At 43.6% G+C, this 20,950-nt stretch overlaps 1 protein-coding gene across 1 annotated transcript in view; it reads right to left on the reverse strand.

Annotated features, from left to right (window-relative positions):
- Nucleotides 1-20,696, reverse strand: part of RASGEF1B (RasGEF domain family member 1B) — a 667,380-nt gene extending 646,684 nt beyond the window's left edge. The window contains exon 1 of the mRNA XM_069594460.1: nucleotides 20,355-20,696. Within this exon, the coding sequence (XP_069450561.1) occupies nucleotides 20,355-20,423 (69 nt within the window). The 5' untranslated portion in view covers nucleotides 20,424-20,696. The remainder of the gene's footprint in view (nucleotides 1-20,354) is intronic.
- Nucleotides 20,697-20,950: the final 254 nt, after the last annotated feature.

The raw sequence follows: 20,950 nt of genomic DNA on the forward strand, positions 1-20,950 counted from the left end.
AGATTTTTTAAGAACACTATACATATGAGGAAAGTAATATGCTGAAGGTACTGCAAAATAAATTAGAAAGTCCAATAAAGAGGCTTGGTTTTAAAAAGGTTTTATGTCTGATGTGACCTCAGACATAATTCCACCTTTTGCCATTTTAAATCATTTCTGGTGTCTTGGCAAGTTGTAAAACACAAATGATAATTTATTTTGCCTATTTATCATTATCAATCTAGAAAAACAGATTCTCTTCTGAAATCAGCTCCTTTTGGAAAAGATTTTAAATCATTGCCACAGCACTTGGAAGCATTCTTGGGAAAGAACCTGTGAAATCTTGTCTCTAGAATAGGCATGGTGGTTTCCTACCAGACCTCAGCTCAGAGCTGTCCCGTGTTTTTGCATTTAGAGATCAAATCTCCTCAAGTAAACTTGAGGAAGAGCTTATGCGTTTTTCCTTTTGTAATTGTTACAGCACCAAGCACGTGAATAGGGCATATAATTGGGATTAAATAAATACTTGTTCAATGAGTAATCAGCATAGCACAGTACGTGATGGGCAAGAAACTTCAGAAAGAAAAGTAAACATTACTTTATTTACCCAGAAAAAAATTTTTAAAAACCAATCTTTGATTATCACTAGAATATGGCATCTAATACAGTTTTCATATACCAGGAATAAAGTGTATATAGAAGGTACCTTCTCTTGGGCATTTCCCGTTCCCATCACGTGTCCATTCAATGTCCACCTCACTTTCAAAAATTAGCCGGAGAAGAATCAGGCTAAAATGTAAATCAAGCCCAACCATGAGGTGGAAGTTTTTTTTAAAATAAGCAGCAGAAGAAAGGTAACACCTAACACCTAACATTAATTATGCAACAAGCATAGTGCTTAACACTTTATATCTATTTTCTCATTTAATCCTCATGGTAATCACCATCCTCAGTTTATGGATAATGAGACCCTGAAGCTTAGAGAAGTAACTTGCCTATGTTCACATAATAATAACTGATGAGAGACAGAGTAGAGATTAGGCTTAAACTCTAGAAGAAAATCATTAAAAAGCAGACTTTGGTACCAATAAAGCTTCAGGGAGTGGGAAGGGTCACGCCTTTGCATTGGTGATGGAGTCATTATAGGGAAAACTAACATATCTGAGACTTGGTTGCTTCCTAACACTAGTTGGGGGCGGGTGGGGGGGCATTACAGTTAACACCCACCTTTCCCTGGAAAGAGTGGGGGACTAGAGAATGAAGAGAACTAACATATCTGAGACTCAGTTGTCTCCTTATACTGGTGGCAGGGGAGGGGAGGCATCACATTTAACACTCAGCTTGCCCTGGGAAGAACAGGGGAACTTGAAAACACAAGCCAAACTCTCAGCTCTCCTCCTGGCTGTGGTTATCTCGGGATGTCTGCTTTATCTTGATGAGCCTCAGCTTCTGAATCTTTCAATCAGCCCACATCCTATAACTTAGGAAGGGTTTGTCTCGAGACAAAAATTGATTGGTTCTCGACAGGCCTTGGCTTAGGAGCTCTTCATTCAGTGATACAAGGAACTCGAAGAGATGGGGCTGATGGGGCTGGTTAGAGATGGCAGGTGGAATTCATGCTAATTTTGTGGGACAAAGAAGGGATTGGAAAAGATTTTAAAAACAGATCATCAAAGATGGTCCCCTCGCTTTATCCCAGGGATGTAAGGATTCTTTAATCAATGAGATACATCACATTAACAAATTGAAAAATAAAAACCATATGATTATCTCAATAGATATAGAGAAAGCCTTTGACAAAATTCAACATCCATTTATGATTAAAAAAAAACCCTCCAGAAAGCAGGTATAGAAGGAATATACCTCAACACAATAAAAGCCATATATGATAAACCCACAGCAAACATTATCCTCAATGGTGAAAAACTGAAAGCATTTCCTCTAAAGTCAGGAACAAGACAAGGGTAACTACTCTCACCACTACTATTCAACATAGTTTTGGAAGTTTTAGCCACAGCAATCAGAGAAGAAAAAGAAATAAAAGGAATCTAAATTGGAAAAGAAGAAGTAAAACTCTGTTTGCAGATGACATGATCCTCTACATAGAAAACCCTAAAGACTCCACTAGAAAATTATTAGAGCTAATCAGTGAATATAGTAAAGTTGCAGGATATAAGATTAACACACAAAAATCCCTTGCATTCCTATACACTAACAATGAGAGAACAGAAAGAGAAATTAAGGAAATAATTCCATTCACCATTGTAACAAAAAGAATAAAATACTTAGAAATAAATCTACCTAAAGAAACAAAAGACCTAAATATAGAAAACTATAAAACACTGATGAAAGAAATCAAAGATGACACTAATAGATGGAGAAATATACCATGTTCATGGATCAGAAGAATCAATATAGTGAAAATGAGTATGCTACCCAAAGCAATCTATAGATTCAATGCAATCCCTATCAAGTTACCAATGGTATTTTTCACAGAGCTAGAACAAATAATTTCACAATTTGTATGGAAATTCAAAAAAAACTCAAATAGCCAAAGCAATCTTGAGAAAGAAGAATGGAACTGGAGGAATCAAACTGCCTGACTTCAGGCTCTACTACAAAGCCACAGTCATCAAGACAGTATGGTACTGGCACAAAGACAGAAATATAGATCAATGGAACCAAATAGAAAGCCCAGAGATAAATCCACACACCTATGGACACCTTATGTTTGACAGAAGAGGCAAGAATATACAATGGAGAAAAGACAATCTCTTTTACAAATGGTGCTGGGAAAACTGGTTAACCACTTGTAAAAGAATGAAACTAGAACACTTTCTAACACCATACACAAAAAATAAACTCAAAATAGATTAAAGATCTAAATGTAAGACCAGAAACTATAAAACTCCTAGAGGAAAACATATGCAAAATACTTTCTGACATTAATCACAGCAGGATCCTCCATGACCCACTTCCCAGAGTAATGGAAATAAAAGCAAAAATAAACAAATGGGACCTAATTAAACTTAAAAGCTTCTGCACAACGAAGGAAACTATAAGCAAGGTGAAAAGACAGACTTCTGAATGGGAGAAAATAATAACAAATGAAGCAACTGACAAAGAATTAATCTCAAAAATATACAAGCAGCTCCTGCAGCTCAATTCCAGAAAAATAAGTGACCCAATCAAAAAATAGGCCAAAGAACTAAACAGACATTTCTCCAAAGAAGACATACAGATGGCTAACAAACACATGAAAAGATCCTCAATATCACTCATTATCAGAGAAATGCCAATCAAAACCGCAATGAGGTACCATCTCATGCGGGTCAGAATGGCTGCTATCCAAAAGTCTACAAACAATAAATGCTGGAGAGGGTGTGGAGAAAAGGGAACCCTCTTGCACTGTTGGTGGGAATGCAAACTAGTACAGCCACTATGGAGAACAGTGTGGAGATTCCTTTAAAAACTGGAAATAAAATTGCCATACAATCCAGCTATCCCACTGCTGGGCATACACAGTGAGGAAACCAGAATTGAAAGAGACACATGTACCCCAATGTTCATCGCAGCACTGTTTATAATAGCCAGGACATGGAAACAACCTAGATGTCCATCAGCAGATGAATGGATAAGAAAGCTGTGGTACATATACACAATGGAGTATTACTCAGCCATTAAAAAGAATACATTTGAATCAGTTCTAATGAGATGGATGAAACTGGAGCCGATATACGGAGTGAAGTAAGCCAGAAAGAAAAACACCAATACAGTATACTAACACATATATATGGAATTTAGAAAGATGGTAATGATGACCCTGTATGCGAGACAGCAAAAGAGACACAGATGTAAAGAACAGACTTTTGGACTTGGTGGGAGAAGGCGAGGGTGGGATGATTTGAGAGAATAGCATTGAAACATGTATATTATCATATGTGAAACAGATCGCCAGTCCAGGGGGATGACCCTGAGGGATGGGATGGAGAGGTAGGTGGGAGTGGGGTTCAGGATGGGGAACACATGTACACCCATGGCTGATTCATGTCAATGCATGGCGAAAACCACTATAATATTGTGAAATAATTAGCCTCCAAGTAAAATAAATAAATTAAAAAACAAAAAAAAGATGGTCCCCTCTGTTATCATGTCCATCTGCAAGGCCAGAAAATGGGAAATTTTTCATTTAAATTTTTCATTTAAATAATATTTTACAGTATTTAGGTATATCTTGCAATATTCCAGAGTGTGTTAGTCGCTCAGTCGTGTGTTCAACTCTTTGCAACACCATGGACTGTAGCCCGTCAGGCTCCTCTATCCATGGAATTTTCCAAGCAAGAATACTGGAGTGGGGTTGCCATTTCCTCCTCCAAGGCATCTTCCCAACTGAAGGATCAAACCTGGGTCTCCTGCATCTTCTGCAGTGTAGGTGAATTGTTTATCACTAAGCCACCTGGGAAGCCAATTTTTTGCACTACTTTATGAGTTTCAAAGACTTTCATATTAATGATTTCAATTGATGGTGTTTCTCTAGTGCTATCTTCTTAATTCTATTGAGGAAGACAAACACAGGAAAAAAATGAAAAATTATTATGTTGGACAATTTTAAACCCAAGCTGCTTTCCAAAGGTTAATATTTCTCAATTCCTTCTTCCTTCATTTTTCCATCTGTAAATAGAGTAAAAGAACCCCCTACTGTTTCTCCATTTCTAATAAGATTATGTATATGAGGTGTTCTGGTGAATTCTAAACACGATGAAGAACTGTTATTATTATCTATGATCCATCAACTCTGTTAAGTGAGGGCATATTTCTTAGTCATTCTAACCGGCAGCAATTCCAAATCAAAGAAAGAACTCAAGGTAAGCCAAAAGACATGTATTTATCCAGGAAGTATTCATGCAAAAGGGAAGTCCACACAATGAGCTGAGAGAGGGTGTGCATCAGCTAGGAACCCCAGAGGCTCCACCCAGCTGCCTGGATGTCCAAACCTGGCACTGAGCAAATGGACTCCTAAAAATCACAGTAGGCATCGGGGTATTCACTCAGCCATCTGACTCACTCACAGCATCTGGGCACAAGAAAAGTCTATTTCCCAAATCCCTCTTCTCTACCCCCATCTTCCCCAGCCACACGTACAAACAATCTGGACAGTCCATAAGGCAGAGGATAATTTTAGGGGCTTCCCCAGGGCCTGGCTGGATGCTTTCCAATCATTTCTTTCTGGCCTATGAAATCAGATGCACTATTTCTTTATACATGAGAAAAAATGAAATCAGTTTCTATTTGCAGAGCGAGATGAGAAAAAAAATGAAAATTGCACAGTGATGCCACAGATTCTTAGAAACGGCCTCCCTAAGCTAGAGGAGAGGAAGGAGGCAAAAGAGAAACTCTGAAGGAAAGGAAGTTCCATTTGCTAATGCTTGAGAAGTGTACCATGAGCTTGGCCTCACGTGCATAAACACATCTGAGGTTTTAGAGCAAAGCTGGTAATAAAATCAGTGAGATTTCTGGATTTATTTTAACCACTGGCCATGGTGTGGTTCAATCATCATGACCACTCCAGGAGCAACTCACTGTGTGTCTCTGTGTCTTTCTGTTCATGTGTGGCTCTGTTATGTGAGCCTGACCTCTCCCACACCACCCTCCTTTCTCAAATAGACACACAATACATGTTAACACATGAAATTTGGTTAAAATAAACATCAAGAATAAGCTGGTTAGGCTAAAAAAAGAAAAATTGCCTTGGGGGTTAGATTTCACAAAAGGCCTACCCTGGTTCAAGACTGGAATAGGAAAGAAGGAAATTGACTAGATAATAAGGGCTAGTTCTAAGTACCCCAATGTGGTTACAAATGAAGTCTTTGTATCACTCACGCCTAAATTTTGCTAGCCACATAACCCTACCCACACATTGAGCACTTCAGGTTCTCTTCCAAGGATCTGATCCTCCTTTGTTATCAGCAGGTGTTCTCTGGGGGAGATGACATCCTATAAACTCTTGAACCAGTCCAGGCAGCCACTGGACCTTGCTGGCTCCAGGCTGCCTGTATGTCTGGACCACTCCTGCTCGAAACTACTCACTGCGCCCTTGCCAGACCCACAGTGCTCCCCCTGCGTTGAACAGGCTCCCCTGTCTGAGTTCTACTCTCTGAAATGGCCCCATAGCAAGGTTATTTGAGTCATCATGTGTCAAGCTCTTTTTTGCTGGCACAAGGTAGCTAGATTCAGGGGACAAAAAAAGTTGGAACCACTGTCTGTCTCTTTCATCTACGGTCCTATATCCTCACACCCTATTTCTGAGCCTGCCCCAGCAGTCCCACCTTGCAGTTTTCCTTCTTTCACTGATATCTGCGTTCCTCCTCCCATGCTGATAGAATTTCATTCATAAATCTAGTTCAAGTTTACTTCTCAAAAAGTGCCTTCTTCCTCAGTTTGACTCAGTTGAACTGAGATGGACGAACTTAGAGCTGGTTATACAAAGTAAAGTAAGTCAGCAAGAGAAAAGCAAATAGTGTATATTAACCCACACGTGTGGAATCTGGAAAACTGGTACTGATGAACCGATTTGCAGGGCAGGAATAGAGATGCTAATGTAGCAAATGAACTTCTGGACATAGTGCAGGAAGCTGAGGGTGGGACTGAAATACATACACAGTCAGTTCAGTCAGGTCAGTCGTGTCCGACTCTGCAACTACATGAATCGCAGCACGCCAGCCCTCCCTGTCCATCACCAACTCCTGGAGTTCACTCAGACTCACGTCCATCAAGTCCGTGATGCCATCCAGCCATCTCATCCTCTGTCGTCCCCTTCTCCTCCTGCCCCCAATCCCTCCCAGCATTGGAGTCTTTCCCAACAAGTCAACTCTTTGCATGAGGTGGCCAAAGTACTGGAGTTTCAGCTTTAGCATCATTCCTTCCAAAGAACACCCAGGGCTGATCTCCTTTAGAATGGACTTGATGGCTCTCCTTGCAGTCCAAGGGACTCTCAAGAGTCCTCTCCAACACCACAGTTCAAAAGCATCAATTCTTCGGTGCTCAGCTTTCTTCACAGTCCAACCCTCCCACCCATACATGACCACTGGGAAAACCATAGCCTTGACGAGACGGACCTTTGTTGGCAAAGAAATGCATACACTTCCATGTACAAAACAGAGGGCTAGTGGGAACCTGCTGCACAGCACAGGGAGCTCAGCTCGGTGCTCTGTGATGACCTAGAGGGGCGGAATGGGAGGGTGGGAGGCTCTAGAGTGAGTTCAGTTCAGTTCAGTTGTGCCCAACTCTTTGTGACCCCATGGAGACTGCAGCACACCAGGCTTTCCTGTCCATCACCAACTCCTGGAGTCCACCCAAACTCATGTCCATCGAGTTGATGATGCCATCCAACCATCTCATCCTCTGTCATCCCCTTCTCCTCCTGCCTTCAATCTTTCCAGCATCAGGGTCTTTTCCAATGAGTCAGTTCTTTGCATCAGGTGGCCAAAATATCAGAGTTTCAGCTTCAGCATCAGTCCAATATTGTAAAGCACAATATTTTTTAAAAAGTGCATTATTCCTGAAGTAAATCTCTGCATACAGAGATTCCAGGGGTTATTACACAAGCGTTAAAGCTCTAGTTCTAAATTATGACTGCTTCATATTCTTTCTCTACCTTTCAAACAGAAACATTTCTATTCTTTGCCATTCATACCATCCCCAACAGTACACTTCCCAGCAGGTTCCTACATGCCCAGGACACCAAATAGTTACCTTATATTTCCGTCCTCTTTGTACAGTACCGGTGATGGCAATTCATGTTTGTAGAATGTTTGATCAGAGAAGGCAATGGCACCCCACTCCAGTACTCTTGCCTGGAACATCCCATGGACAGAGGAGCCTGGTAGGCTGCAGTCCATGGGGTTGCTAAGAGTCAGACACGACTGAGCGACTTTACTTTCACTTTTCATTTTCATGCACTGGAGAAGGAAATGGCAACCCACTCCAGTGTTCTTGCCTGGAGAATCCCAGGGACGGGAGAGCCTGGTGGGCTGCCGTCTATGGGTTCACACAGAGTTGGACACGACTGAAGTGACTTAGCAGAATGCTTGATATTTTATAAGGATTTTCACATTTATTACACCAGAGCCTCACATCATTTCTGTGAATAATGCAAATTGAATACTGATACCTGCATTTCAGAGCTATGAAAACTGACACTCAGAGAGGTAAGGAGATTTCCCCCAATTGCATTGAGCCAGTGCGGAGACAAGCCAGGTTCAGAATTCAGATCTTAAAACTCTGGGTGCAGGTTCTTTGCAATTCATAAGGCTGCTACTCTTTACTTTTCAGCCCCATGCGCCTCTCTGTAGGTACCCCCACTTTTCTTTCAACCAAATTCAGATAATCTCCATGAAATTAAATTCCCATGCTTTCAGATCATCCAACAGAGTTTTCCAGGGAAGCAGGGCATCATTACTCCCTCTGTCCCACTGGAAATATGATAAGGAAGCCCACTGAGTAAGTGTCCTTTGGAGTAAATTAACTTTGGAATAATCCAACCTGACTTTAAGCCAGAATTCTCCACTAACAGCATGGAACACAAAAGTCTGATGAATAAAAACTTGACTTATGGCACGAATTTGCTTCACTTGACCTATTTTGAGGATACATGTTTCGCAAACCAACTGAAAAACAAAAAATACCCTGTGTTTAATTATATTGCAATCTATGGTTGAATTTCATTTAAATGACATGTATAACTGGTACATTTTTCAAGAATTGCTTCTGTCACAGTTGCATATAAAAGTATATTGTCACCATTTGCACAACAGCAGCCTAAGTTAGAATTAACACACGTCCCATAGATTGAGGACAAGTCACTAAAGGACAATGGCTATCCCATTTCCATTAACTACAATTAAATGTATCCAGAAATAAACTGGTACCCAGATTTTGATAAAGCAGCATAATGTTTTCAACATTGATCAGCACTGATTGAGCACCTATGTTGCACTCAGCACTGTGGAGAATTCATACAAGCATACCAGCTGAGCTATTTAAAATCCTAAAAGATGAGGCTCCTAAAGTGTTGGACTCAATATGCCAGAAAATTTGGAAAACTTAGCAGTGGCCACAGAACTAGAAAAGATAAGTTCTCATTCCAATCTCAAAGAATGGCAGTGCCAAAGAATGTTCAAACTACCATGCAAGTGTATTCATTTCTCACGCTAGTAAGGTTTTGCTCAAAATCCTTCAAGCTAGGCTTCAACAGTTCGTGAACTGAAAAATTTCAGTTGTACAATCTGGATTTAGAAAAGGCAGAGGAGCCAGAGGTCAAATTGCTAACATCCATTGGATCATAGAGAACATAAGAGAATTCCAGGAAAACACCCACTTCTGCTTCATTGACTACACTAAAGCCTATATGTGAATCACAACAAACTGTGGAAAAATTTTACAGAGATGGTAATATCAGACCACCTTACCTGCCTCCTGAGAAACCTGTATGCAGGACAAGAGGCAACAGTTAGAACTACACATGGAACAATCGACTGGTTCAAAATTGGAAAAGGTGTACATCAAGGCTGTATATTGTCACCCTGCTTATTTAACTTACATGCAGACTGCATCATGAGAAACACTGGGCTGGATGAAGCACAAACTGGAATCAAGATTGCTGGGAGAAATATCAATCACCTCAGATAGGCAGATGACACCACCCTTATGGCAGAAAGTGAAGAACTAAAGAGCCTCTTGATGAACATGAGAAAGGAGAGTGAAAAAGCTGGCTTGAAACTCAACATTCAGAAAACTAAGATAATGGCATCCGGTCTCATCACTTCATGGCAAATAGAAGGGGAAAAGTGGAAGCAGTGACAGATTTTCTTTTTTGGGGTTCCAAAATCACTGCTGACAATGCCTGCAGCCATGAAATTAAAAGACAATTGCTCCTTAGAAGGAAAGCAATGACAAACCTAGATACCATATTAAAAGGCAAAGACATCATTTTGCCAACAAAGGTCCGTCTAGTCAAAGCTATGGTTTTCCAGTAGCCATGTATGGATGTGAGAGTTGGACTATAAAGAAGACTGAGTGCCGAAGAACTGACGCTTTTGAATTGTGGTGTTGGAGAAGACTCTTGAGAGTCCCTTGGCTGGCAAGGAGATCCAACCGGTCCATCCTAAAAGAAATCAACACTGAACATTCATTAGTAGAACTGATGCTACTGGTAGCTGAAACTCCAATACTTGGGCCACCTGATGTGAAGAGCTGACTCATTGGAAAAGACCCTGATGCTGGGAAAGATTGAGGGCAGGAGGAGAAGGGGACAAGAGAGGATGAGACAGTTGAATGGCATCACCGACTCCATGGACATGAGTTTGAGCAAACTCTGAGAGACAGGGAAGGACAGGGACGCCTGGCATGCTGCAGTCCATGGGGTTGCAAAAAGTCAGACACAACTTAGCAACTGAACAACAGCAACAACAATAAGATATTATTTGTAAGGTTAGTCAAAGAAGAGGGAATACTCAGGGTATGGAGATCAAGGTGAAAATACATGTTATAGTAAGTACTATTACCAGATACTATGCTAAGTATTTTATTTGAAATATTTAATTCTCATAATAGTGCAATAAGATAGCCACTATTATTATTTTAATTTTACAGGAAATAAACATGAGACACAAGGAGGTCATTTACTTAATTAAGGTCACATACACAATATTACTCAGTCATAAAAAAGAATGAAAATGTCATTTACAACAAAATAGCTGGACCTAGAGATTATCATACTAAGTAGGTCAGACAGAGAAAGACAAATATCATAAGATACTGCATATATGGGGAATCTAAAATAATGATACAAATGAATTAATTTACGAAATCAAAATAGATTCACAGACATAGAAAACAAACTTATGGTTACCAAAGGGGAAAGGAGTGGAGGGATATATTAGGAGTTTGGGATTAAAATATTAGACTGTTGCTGTTGTTCTTTAGTCTCAAAGTTATGTCCAACTCTTTGGGATCCCATGAACTGTAGCCTGCCAGGCTCCTCTATCCACGGGATTTCCCAGGCAAGAATATTGGAGTGGGTTGCCATTTCCTAATCCAGGGGATCTTGCTGACCCAGGGATTGAACCTGCATCTCCTGCACATCTCTTGTGTTGAGGCAGACTCTTTACTGCTGAGGCACTGGGGAAGCCCAAAACATAGACTACTGTATAGAACATAGGCAACCACCATGGACCAATGGTGCAGCATTAGAAATGCTGCTCAGTATCATGTAATAACCTGTAATGGAAAAGAATCTTTAAAAATGTGTGTATATATATATATATATAATTGAATCACTTTGCTGTACACCTGAAACTACCACAACATTGTAAACCAGCTATATTTCAATTTAAAAAAAATTTTTAAGGTCACATAGTTAAGTAAGGGAGCCAGGATTGGAAGCCAAGTGTTTGATTTATGAGCACATGTCATCTTAACCTCTTTGCTTTATTTGGGTAAGCCTTCATAAACAACTGGGTCTTTATTATGGCTCTGAAGATTAGATAGCATTTAGGTAGGAAGAATGGGAAGAATGAGGATAGATCATCATATTGCAGGATAGACAAAGAGCATGAACAAGTATGCAGGGCAAGGATTTATATCTAACACGTGAGGATCCCTGAAGGAAATCGATGACAAGCACTAAAGAGGGGTATGCAAAGTGAGACACTTAACTGAATACCTTACAAATAACCCAGGTGGAATTTAAAGACTTGACCCTTCGGGAGTAGAAAGCCATATAGACTCGTCTGTAGGAAAGTGATAATGAAGAGGTACTGTGGTGTCCCAGCAGCATATTCAGGAAAAATGGAGAGGAGGGAGACATCAGGGGGGCAAGTCAATTAGTAGCTTATCATGAAATCCCCTACAGACCCCACTAGTCCTCGGTCATAGCACATACTCAATAAATGTTTCAGATCAGTAGATGACGACTAGAAGCAATAAAAAGAATGGTACAAATCCAAGACAAAATCTGCAAGAATCACTGACAATGTTCACGAAGAAAGAAGACAAGAGAGTAAGCAAAGTTGGCACTAAAGTGCTACTCTAGGTGAAAAGAAGACACGGGGAGCTTTGGGGTGATGATGGTGTTGGAAAGGAAAAGTGGGTTTCAGATGGGGAGCAGAGAGAATGATTTGGGCTTGAAAATGCAAACTTTGAAAGGGACATTAGAATACTTTTAATATATTATAGATACTTGGAGAAATAGGCCTAAGTACATTTAAGATTCGCTAAGAATGGGAAGCACAGTCCTTACTCATCACAAAATTTAAATTGAAGTTGTATTTTTATTTACTGGTCACTTCAATAGGCAAATCTAAGTAGGCAGAACTTCCCTAATATAAGCATCACCATTAGATCTATTGTATCTTTTCAAAGATTCACAAAGTAGAAATTCATAATATACAAGAACATCATTATGAATTGAAAAGACCTAAGCAAAAAGAAAAAAAATCAAAGGGTTAAGCTCCCACATGCTCCCCATGACATGCAGCCAGCACTGGCGATTTGACAGATGTGAAACACTAGCGTTTCCTTATCAAAATACAAAAAAAGGGGGGAAAATCATGTAATGGTTTCTCAGCAAGAAGCCATTAGACAGATGTAATCATAATGGGACCACATATTCCTATAACTGAACCGCTAGCATTTAGGACCACATGCGGAGTTTAAAAGCAGCCAACACAAAAGGTAAGTAGAGTTGCCTGTGTGTATACAATGGCTCAGATGTGGTAGAGCCATCCAATTGGCCCTCAAACCAACTGAATGGGGAATTTACAAGACAAACTCAGTATCCATTAGCTTAAAATTCAAATGGCCCTCATAGAAAGACCAGCTGTGGCAATGGCAGCTATTATTCTCAAAGTAAACTTCTCCTTTATGATCGTCTACCAACATCCAATCACTGAAGCAATAGCCACACTCGTGCTAGTTATTTGCTTTCAAAACAGCCAGACCACATGGTTCTTCCTTTAGATGCTTGAAGCGGTCAGAAGGACCAAGTGGATGAGAGTATGCAAGATTCATTTAAGCAGACAAAGGACCTCACTGTAGTGGATAAAATCAAGATCTTCCCCAGGCAAATTCGAAGGGGAAAAACGCTGCTTCAAAGTACAACTTTCTTCAAGGGAGAAGGGATGGAGTCAATTAAAATATATAGCCAGAAAGATCCATTAAATGTAGCCTAGGGAGGCCATCCAACCAGTGGAGCGCATTTGTTACTAGTGGATGCGAAAAGAGAAATAAACTGAAATTTGAGTACAGTGTTCAAGATTAAAAACTGTGTCATAAAATATTATCAGGTAACATGTCAAACCTTTTATGCAATTTAGAGGCAGGATAGTCATCAAAAGGCATTTGGTAAGTTAGTTGTTTGAAACTCTGAAAATATCCCCCCCACCCGCCAAAAAATAGTGTTATGCATGGTGAATGGCTTCCCAAGACAGGCCACAAAACTCTAATGTATAGTATAATAAGGTGTAAGCAGAGTACTGGGATAATGAAGTAATACAAACTGTTCTGTAAAAATAGAATCTTGCCATCCTACATAGTAGTGATTTTCAAATTATGAGTCACAAATCATGAAATCGATTCAATGCGTCCTTCCCAGTTCAATGCTTAATAGAATGCAATAAATGGAAAGGAAAGGAAAGAACAAAATTGCAAAGATCAAATACATTCCAGCCGTAAGGAGAAGTATTATTCCTGAAACTTAACATCAGTGTTACAGGTATAAATAGCCATGTGCCCTTCAGGATTGTAATGTAAAATATATTTCTGACAGTGACTCACAGTCAAAATAGTTTGAACGTGTCTTAGCAAGGCTTCCACAGGGCATCCAGCACAAACCTGGCATTTCACAACATTCGGTAAATGAATGAATGAGTGAACTGGTGAGCACATAAAGAATGAACACAGAGCATGCCAGGAATACACCACTCTCAGTCACAGCCCCGGCACTTGCCGTGGAAAGCCTGCTCACTCCAGCATTTCCATACTAGTGAGGCCGTGGGGACAGGCAGCTGCCCAGCTAGAATTCCCTACAGTGACACAGTTGGCCTGGGACATGATCTCTGACACAGAAGGGGCTTTAAAGAGGGAAGCATGGGGAAAAGCTTCCCAGGGTTGAGTGAGATTGGACTCTAGGAGCTGGGTTCTGAGAGGAGGAGGAAGAAGGGAAGCGAGGGTTGCCAGATTAAGCAAATAAAAATAACAAGATGCTGGTTAAATTTGAATTTCAGATAAACAAATAATTTAACGGCAAAGAAAACCATGAACCTTCAAGGTTGAGAGCATCAGACATTTATCTGATGCAAAGCTAGGTGCAAAATCCTCTGTTAGGTCTTGTGGAAGGAAAAAGGACTGAGCTGTAAAGGCTCACGAGGTCAGAGACACACAGACTAGAATCTCAGTAATGACCATGTCCTGAGCACCAGTCTAAGTACTGGGTTGTCCAAAAAAGTACATTTGGGTTTTCCATACCATCTAATGGAAAAACCCAAACAAAATTTTTTGTCAACGCAACACTTTTCCAGGCACTAACTCATTTGACCTTCACCACCCTGCAATCAGCAGTGCTATTACTCCCACTGAAGCTAGAAAAGTGAAATGCAGAGGAGTTACAAGAGAAATTCGCTCAAGGCCTCACAGAGGAACAAACATAAGTAACATTCAGGGAGGGCTGGATGTTTTCCAGCAAGTGGATCTGAAGGTGAGATTTGAGCTAAAATCTGAAAAAAGGGGAAATACCAATAAGAGAATGTTAATGGGAGAATATTCCAGGCAGAGGAAGAGCTTGGAGGTGAGAGGATATGGTTAAGAAACGGGAAGAGACCAAAAAGTCGTAAGAACACTGGAAAGAAACAGGAAGAAGATAAGACTGAATATGAAAATTAGGTAGGAACACACTGTTGAGGGGAGCTACATATCCTGCTGAATCTGTGTGCAGAGGTGAAACACCAAAAACTGGGGGTATATAAATGAGTACTGTGGTCAGTTGGGCTATTAAAGAAAATGACTTTGGCAACAGTGCAAGAGACCAAGTGGATAAGACAGAGATCAGAGGCCAGGAAAAGATTTGGGTAACTCAGTGCAGCTGGCTAGCAAAGCATGTGGAATCAGAATCCAGCATTTACCCCCCGGATTAGGCCTGGAGTGGATAAGTGACCTTGGACAATTTGTGTAATGACTCTGAGCCTTGGCATCCTCACTTCTGAAACAGGGAAGACAACATCAGTTCTCTCATAACGTCACATGGGAATAAGCCAGGACGACATACAGGAAACACTCCACAAATGGAGGCTATTGGTAAAGGGTCACAGACATGGTACTTGAATCTTCCCTTTAACAATTCTTCTGACTTTAATCAACCTTGGATTGATCATTTCCAGAAGTAAGGTACTCACACCATCCCAACGGTAACACAGTGAGAGAAAGAATAAGAGAGAACGGGATTTGCCTTTCCTACTTCCAAAGACAAAGAGTATATTTAGAAATGAAGCTGATGTAGAAAACAAAAAGTAAAACAAAGCAAAAAACTAAATACCAAGCAACTATAGTCGAGGGAGGAAGGTGAATCTTGAGACCCTCACTCTAACACACATTAATAGAATGATCTTAAGGAAAGAAACTCTCTAAAACTTAATTTTTCCTGTCTGTAAAACATAGTTGTTAACACCAAAATTATGAAGCCAGTGAGAGGACAGCTGATATCATGTATATTATACCCTTAGAACAATGCCTGGCCCAGAGTAGGCAATAAATGATAGTTATTTTGTGTTATGCATAAATTTAAATGAAACTACAGTTACAGTTGTGTGCAGATGTGAGAGTTGGACCATAAAGAAGGCTGAGAATTGTGGTGCTAGAGAATACTCTTGAGAGTCCGTTGGACTGCAAGGAGATCCAACCAGTCCGTTCTAAAGAAAATCAACCCTGAATGTTCACTGCAAGGACTGATGCTAAAGCTGAAACTCTAATACTCTGGTCACCTGATGCCAAGAGCCAACTCACTAGGAAAGACCCTGATGCTGGGAAAGATTGAAGGCGGGAGAAGAAGGCAGTGACAGAGGATGAGATGGTTGGATGGCATCACCGACTCAATGGACATGAGTTTGAACAAACTCCGGGAGACGGTGAAGGACAGGGAAGCCTGCGTGCTGCAGTCCAGGGGGTCACAACAAGTTGGACACAACAGCGACTGAACAACGATAGTTGCAGTTAGGCAGTCATACTGGGGGAGACAGAAAACAGAACGTGGAAATAAGTAGAATGCACATGAGCTGTGACAATTCTGGAGAACATCCATGACAGTGGTGGGGAACTGACAGCCCTTTTCTGTAGAGCCAGATGTCTTCTGCCCAATGGATGTGGCCTCTGAAAGGTGCCCCACGAGGTTACATGATGGAGGATGGCAGGATGAAAGATGCAGCTTTGCAGACTGAAGACAGAGGGCTCTGCGGGGAGAAAAGGCAACCGCCTCTGTCTACATGATTCTCCTGCCACTTCCTGTCCTGGAGCCAGACCTCATCACTGACCAGCCCGGAGGCACAAAGAAAGCAAAGCAATACTGGCGGTGGAGGTGGGGACAGTTTCTTAATATGTTAGAGCTTAAAGGGGAAGAAATTGATGCCAGGACCCGACATCCAGCCATTCAAGCACACAGGACACAGGGAAGTAGAACCTGTTGGGTCTGAAACCACGTACCCGTGTGCTTAGATATCAGAACGTTCAGGAAGCCCACTCTTTCTGCAGGACCTCTGCCTTCATGCACTGCAAACCCCACTCCAAACATCTAGCCCAGTGCTCACGGTGCCACCGTGGCTGGAGTGAACTTACGGTCCTTTGCTTTCTTTTTTCCTTGAAATTTTAAAGCTGTTTCTCAAAGACTTGGCTTGTTAACTTAAATACTAAGAAAAAGATGAAACAAAAAGATCACGAAGACATTCTGTTTCAAACATACACCATCTGTCCTGAGCCTCTGAAGATGATGCAGCCAGACACGCACTGGCATTGTTTTTCAACCATAGTGACTTCTGGCTCCCGTGTCCTCCACAGCCTGGCACCCGTTCTCCCTGGTCAGCTAACGACAAGCACATGAGAGGGCCTGTCGGGACTCAGTGCTCTTTCAGGTAAATCTCTTCTGCGTAAACCTATTTGTCCTGCGTAGGAAGCAACTAGGACTTCCCTTGTGGCTCAGATGGTAAAGAATCCACCTGCAATGTGGGAGACCTGGGTTCAATCCCTGGGTCAGGAAGATCCCCTGGAGAAGGGAATGGTAACCCACTCCAGTATTCTTGCCTGGAGGATCCATGGACAGAGGAGCCTGGAGGGCTACAGTCTATGGGGGCTCAAAGAGTCAGACATGACTGAGCAATGACACACACACACAGAGGAAGCAACCACATTCCTGGTCAGCACCAAACCAAAATGAAGCCAAAGGCCATGTATCGTGTAAACACCCATCTCTGCTCTTGATTTCCCTGAAACTGAAGGTACCCTCCACAGTTAGGAAGAGAGTGCGTGGTAGAAATGAAAAGCTGCCTAAAATGTTCTCAGATCCTAGCGCTCCTTCCACTTTTAGAAAAGGAATATTTAGAAAGATTTAAGAATCTCTTTCGTACAACACTTCTCTCCCTCCCAGACGTCGAGAGCTCTCAACAACTGCCTCTTGGTTTATGACTGAGCGCGTTGAAGGGGTTGCTGCCTGAGAAGAAAGCATCCTTGAAACACATTCCTGACTCAGTTATTCATCTGTCTGAGGGCACAGATTTTCCCCCACAGGGAGGAAACGGATGATCACTTAACTGCTCCAGCAGCACTGATTAAAAGTGACACCTGGGTGAAGTGTTTGGGGTTGATTCAGCCAACACTGCATCCATCAGTTGTAGAAAGGAGAGAGCAGATGCCATGGCAGCTCCTGCCTCTGGGTGCTTAAAAATAACCCAGAGCAAGACACAAGGAGACACCGAGGACAGAGGGAATTCCCTCTCCCTAGAGCTCTTCAAAGACCAAACAGCCACTCATTTTCTTAACTGTCTAAATAGGTCTCTGGGGGCTTCCCTGGAAGAGTCTACCTTCCAAGGCAGGTAGCAAAGAGTCTACCTTCCAAGGCAGGTTTGATCCCTGATCCGGGAAGATCCCACGTGTCATGGAGCAACCAAGCCTACACGCCACAACTATTGATCCTGTGCTCTTGAGCCCAGGAGCTGCAACTACTGAGCCCACGTGCTGCAACTATTGAAGCTCATGTGCCCTGGAGTCTGTGCTCTGCAACAAGAGAAGCCACCACAGTGAGAAGCCCACGCACCACACCTAGAGAGCGGCCCCAACTCACTGCAACTAGAGCAAAAGCTGGAACAGCAATGAAGTCCTAGTGCAGCCAAAAATAAGTAAATAAAAGTATTGAAAATATATATATAGGTCTCTGACTAGTTTCTGAGGCCCCCTCCTCTCAGCCATGATTGAGAGGCAATTATTTTAAGAAATTAAGGTGGGGCATCTATTGGCCTGAAGATAAAACAGGCAGGCATATACCATTAAAAGGCAGCATGTACAACTGAAATTGCTTGGCATGGGTTCTGGTAACTTCAGAACAAAAAACCAAACACAAGTGAAGAGAAATTCAAAGAGAAAAGCCATCTTCAAGAAGTACCTTGGGTGTTCGGAACAACCCTCAAATGATGTCTAACCTTTAGGTCGTGCTAACACGCTAAGTTGCTTCAGTCATATTCGATTCTTTGTGATCTCACAGACTGTAGCCCGCCACGCTCCTCTGTCCATAGGATTCTCTGGGCAAGAATGCTGGAGTGAGTTGCTATTTTCTCCTCCAGGGGATCTCCCCGACCCAGGAATTGAACCCACATCTCTTACATCTCCTGCATTGGCAGGCGGGTTCTTTACCACTAGTGCCACCTGGAAAGCCCTTCCAGAGAAGCAAATGGGCAGAGATGCCTAAGTTCATGTTAGCTGCAGACCTGGAAACCTTGACTTTTCCAGCCTCTTCATTATATCTTAGATTTCAGGCTACCATGTACCCAGGCATTTCAGTCTGGTTTCTCCCCATCTGCTCTTATTTTCTCAGCTCCTCTCCATCACCTACTGTCTGGATCTCCCTGCTTCAAGATGGTTTTGTCATGCGGCAGAGATTCTGGGTTGAACAGTCTGAGCTCCAAAATCAAAGGGATGGGACCACAGGGCCTCAGAAGGTAAGAAGACCTACAGCTGTCAGAGATGAGAAAGACTCAGCGGCAGTCAGGGAGGAGACTCAAGAGTCAGAATCCTGAAGAGGTGGCTTATTGAAGGATGAGTTCCTGCATCCTGAGAAGAGAGACCAAATTCAGCTTCTCTCTGGCCAGTCAGGAAACTGAAGACTGAGGGTGGAGGTACTCCAGAGGCAGCCTGAGGCTGGCAGGAGCCTACGACTGAGTGAGGAGAGCCACACAGGCACGCACAGCAGTGCAGGTTAATCTGGCCACTGCCACCATCCTCTGGTCCAGGCCCAGCAGACAGGCAGTCAGCAGATGGAGTAGACAGAGACAAAGGACACACAGGGTTCTAGAGGTGGGGTTGGGGGAGCTGTGCACAGTGAGACACTGTCCCTACTGAGTGGCCCCCATGGGTTTCCTATACAACAGTAGGTGCCACCCTTTGCCCCAGGCGGAGAAGCCCGCCACCCTCCTCTTACACGCCTCCTTGCAGAGATGCTCACCGCAGCATCACTGCTGCCTCAGACAGGTGGGAGCAATTAGATGTACCTGCCTTCAGCACTGCGATTCGTACACCTGATGTGGCAAGTCCCATTTTTAACCCTTCTCATCCCCAAGGGATCTTACTCCCGAAAGAAGAAAGGAGTTAACTTCAATGGAGTTGGCGCTGTGCGGGAGGGTGGGGGAGGGGAGCGGAGGAGGGCGGCAAGGTGGAAACCTTCCGACCCAGAGATTGCACGTCCTGGTTGGTTTGGGTTTGGGGTTTGAGGTTTTTTCAGATGAAAAGGAAAAAGCAAGAAACAAAGTAGGTAGCAGAGAAGGACTGCAGGACACCCGCTCATTTTCAGACGTTCCTGGCCTTTTAGGGAAAGAGCAACTCGCAAAACTCGATTAACAGAAAACGTGTTTGCCTACTAGGGAAGGAAAACAAAATTTTCACCGAGATTCAGAGGAGCTGGATTTCAGGCTCCCTGGGGTCTGGTTTTCCCCCGACCCCCACCCCCAGCCATCCTCGCGCCCCACCCCAGACCTGCAGGTGGAAACCAGCAAGAGAGACGGTCCAGGGCCCTGGCCAGGGGTCGCCGCCCGCGCCGACGGCCGTGCCGCGGGGACACGCCCTCCACCTACCTCAAACATGGGAGAGGCGCCCTTGCTCGGCAACGTGCAGCCCAGGAGCTTGGCGAGAAACTTTGCCATATGAGGCAGGGGCTCTCCCGAGGCGCCGGATCCGTCCTTCCGCTGCGCGGGGGCCCGAGCGCCCGGGTCTCGCCCGCAGCCGGCCGGCCAGCGCGGCCCGGGGCTGGGGGCGGCCCGCGGCGGGGCCGGGCCCGGGGGGAGCGCGCCTGCCGCCCGGCCGCCACCGCCGCCCGGCGTGCGGGGTGCGAGTGCGCGCGGCCGGGTCCGCCCGGGAGCGGGGCGCCGCCGTCTGCGCTAGCCTTTCCCGCTGAATGTCACTCTCGCCCGAGTACCGGGAAGGGCCCCGCCGAGGGCGGGGCGGGAGGGCCAACGCGCCGCAGGACGGGCGCCGCGCGCGGGCAAGGGCACTGGCGGGCAGAGCGCCGAGGCGCGGGCACCGGAGGCCCGGCCCCGGGCGCCGCCGCTCCAGCCACACCGCTTCGGCCGCGGCCCAGGCCTGAGGCTGGGCGGGAGAGCGGGAGGCGAGGCCGGGGAGGGTGGGCGGACGGGGCCGGCCGGGGTGACCCACTTCTCCGGTTTCCCCTCTC

This window comes from Ovis canadensis, chromosome 6 (assembly GCF_042477335.2).
Source record: "Ovis canadensis isolate MfBH-ARS-UI-01 breed Bighorn chromosome 6, ARS-UI_OviCan_v2, whole genome shotgun sequence".
NCBI lineage: Eukaryota > Metazoa > Chordata > Mammalia > Artiodactyla > Bovidae > Ovis > Ovis canadensis.